Source organism: Cyphomyrmex costatus, unplaced genomic scaffold (genome assembly GCF_001594065.2).
Source record: "Cyphomyrmex costatus isolate MS0001 unplaced genomic scaffold, Ccosl1.0 scaffold72, whole genome shotgun sequence".
Classification (NCBI taxonomy): Eukaryota; Metazoa; Arthropoda; class Insecta; order Hymenoptera; family Formicidae; genus Cyphomyrmex; species Cyphomyrmex costatus.
This window is the reverse complement of record NW_017280289.1, coordinates 2790266-2793643: the sequence shown is the minus strand read 5'-3', so window position 1 is coordinate 2793643 and position 3378 is coordinate 2790266. Positions and strand designations below refer to the sequence as shown.

At 34.9% G+C, this 3378-nt stretch overlaps 1 protein-coding gene across 1 annotated transcript in view; it reads left to right on the top strand.

Moving 5' to 3' along the window:
• The first annotated feature begins 2223 nt into the window (after positions 1–2223).
• Positions 2224–3378, top strand: part of LOC108780588 (ral GTPase-activating protein subunit alpha-1) — a 13703-nt gene continuing 12548 nt past the window's right edge. The window contains exon 1 of the mRNA XM_018548346.1: positions 2224–2329. Coding sequence (XP_018403848.1) covers positions 2224–2329 — 106 coding nt within the window. The remainder of the gene's footprint in view (positions 2330–3378) is intronic.

Genomic DNA, 3378 nt, shown 5'->3' with positions numbered 1-3378 from the left:
GGGGGGGGGGAAGATTATCATATTAAAGGTTAAAACATATATGTTTTTATCACCATTTTGAAATGGATTGTATTATTTGACTGTATTATTAGCAAAAGATATCTAGATCCGATTCAATTAATTATTTATTGATATTAAATGTGTTATATATATATTTACAAAAGAAGCCCCGTACGGCACAGAAACTTGTAGCAACATTTCAGCATTGCATATTGCAATGCAATGTTGCAGAGACATTGCAAAGACTTCTTTTGCAATATTACTTCAGCGTTGCAGAATTATTTTATAAATATTACGAAAAATGTCTATGCCACTACACTTAATTATAAATGCTTGGTTAAAAAAAGCTCATTAATTATAACAAGGATTATACAATTTTAATTTTATAAAATGCAGTAAAACGTATAAGCATTGCAGTAAGCGAATTACTTAATCATAATAAAAACCGTAAGGCTGTAGCGAATCCAATGTGTTGACTTTTCTTTACTGCTCAAGTTATTTTATGTGTTATAGCTCTTCAAATATAAAAATTTTTTATTTAATTTGTGTCACTCTCTCTCTCTCCCTCTCTCTCTCTCTCTCTCTCGTTTTTTATTTTTTCTTTATTGCGTTACATTATTATAAAATAAACACGCTTATGACATATATTATGATGTTAACGCGCATCATGTAAGATTTCGTAGTAAAATAAAGGAAAAGTACTCTTAGAGTGTATATCCGAGAATGGATTAAAATGGATTGGATTTTGTCTATTCGAATTCGTACTTTAAACAGCGAAAACTTTTTTGTGGATTCAATTGAATTCAATTGGATTTAATTAGATTCAATTGGATACAACTGGATTGAAAAAACTGCGTTTCCTATTCAAAACTATGAATTGAACAGTATATTCACTATGGTCACAAAAACGCACTGAAAAAGCTAATATTATTTTATGATTGAAAAGTATACAGATATGCTCCATGCAATTCCTATAAATGAATAAAAACGTATTCGGATTGAAAAGGATTCATTTTAACATTCATGAATCCGTATTTCGGAAAATTTGAATCCATTTCAATCCATTTCAATCCATTCTCGGATACTGGGATGATAACCTGAATACATATTTTTCGTTACCTTTGTGCGGTTGCAAACAATTCTGAGCGTCCAAGAATTTCCAGAACGCCTTCACCTTCTCCCGCTGACTTACGCTATTCTCTTTGATGAACGAAAATTCCATATCAGCCTCCTCATCTCTCGAACTCATTTTGAAACCGCACGGCAAGCGCATGTAACTAGTACTTTAATTGGCACCACTTCCGCTTTGCAGTTTGGACGCGATGCGCGCGTCTAGTAAAATCGAACATCAAAATCTAGTTATAATCGCTACTCCGTCGGTAAAGACGGTTTCGTTATTCTAAGCAAATCCCACCGCAGATAACGCATATTCCTACTTTTCCAAACTGTCAAAAATATATATACGTTTATCAAATATATTGTATATATATAATATATTACATACATATGTATATATAAATCCTTTATTCATTAATAATAACTCTAATAAACATTAGTATAGTATAACATTTTCAAGAAATAAATATATTAATTAATTACTAAAATGACAATTAAACCATTATAATAAGACCAATTAATCAAACGATTTAATAAATAATTCTTACAATTAGTTCCTCTTTTTCTTATTAATGTATGTATATACCTTTGTATATTATTGTTATTAAACTGTATTATCGATCAAAGTTACGCTCGTCTATAGAAACACGATGTCAAATAAAAAAGAAGTTTCAAAAATGAGATAAACCGGAATTAAAAATGTTCTAAAGACGTGTGGTACGGGTGATTTTCTATTCCGCGGGACGCCTTAAAAATGAAAAAATGTCCCTTATGAAACGTAATTAGTCATAACACAATTCTCCGGGAATTGGGAATTGGATGACGGATGATGTCATTGCTCCGAGAGGTGCCACCGCGAGGCGCAGCGCTGCTTGTGTGTGTGGCCAGTTAGGCGCTCAAGATGGCCGTCGTGTACATCTGATCGGAGGTGTGTGTGCGAAATTCGACGCCGATTTGACGTGACACGGGTGGGCCGTGCATCGTGCACTTCGCGCCGCTGGCATGGTGATTGCGCAGAGGTAACCAGATCTGGGCATCGACGCGGACCGTCCTGGGCGTCGCCGTCGATGATTCTTTCTGTCCCCGCGGCCGCCGGCGGCTCGAATCATGTTCAGCAAGAAGCTCCATGTAGACGTCAAGAAGTCCACGCTCAAGATTCAGGATGTTAAGAAGGACAGCGCGACAAGGTTCAAGCATCTTAAAATCGTCCTAGGTAAGGATCACGATGTGACAACGACGTGGGTCGATGATGACAGGTCGTGATAGGCTGGGTCAGATATTTTTCGGTAGGACAAGCGAAGTCGAGGCGGTGCTAACTGATATTTACTCGCTCCCACGCGCTGGCGGAGACGCCTCGAATTGCGAATACGAGCCACGAGGACGTTTCCCGTAGCGGATTCCTCGTTCCGCCTTCATTTCTGAAAATCTCGTATCGCGTTCTTTAACGAATCTTTGGATTTTACTTCTTGAATGTAGAGACAGAGACAGACAGAGAGAGAGAGAGAGAGAGAGAGAGAATATGAGAGTATACATTTTTTATGTTACTGAGGAAAAATGGTTTACTTCATGCAACTTGTTTGACTTCTTTGAAAATAGAATATAAACTTGAGGAATATTGATATGTTAAATAGAAAATTTAAAATAACTATTGTAATGACCTCGATCAAACTAAATCAAACTTGGATTAATTCAATCAGAATTGGAACTACTTGCTGCAGAATTTTTGATTATGTTACGATAAAAGATTAATTATTTGATTTCTGTTAACAAAATAGTATGGATAATTTGAGTTGATGTATTAATTATCAATTAAACAGAATTTTATTCCAGTGGATCTTAAGTAATATTAATGAGAGTCTTTTGCAACAACAGATTTTGAAAGACATCACTTTTACCTCTTTGTAAAATATAAAATAATATTTGACTGATCTTAAAATAATAAACATCTTTTTTATTTAGATTGGTTTTATAAGAGAATTACTAAAAGATTTGAGAAAGTAATATTATTTATTTCTCAGCTGTTTGTTTAATATAGACAAAATTCTATTGCATCACTTGCTCATTGCATATCCTAGTTAAAGGAAAAGTATTCAGCAGTTACAAGATTATGGTTTCACAGTGTTATGAGAGAGGTAGTCAATATCTAATCACCAAACCGACTGACCACATTGACCAACTCATGGCCTCCATGTCTAGCTAAAGTTACATTGTTGTTGCATGTTTTATATACATCTTTGCGTGTGTGCGCACACACACACACAC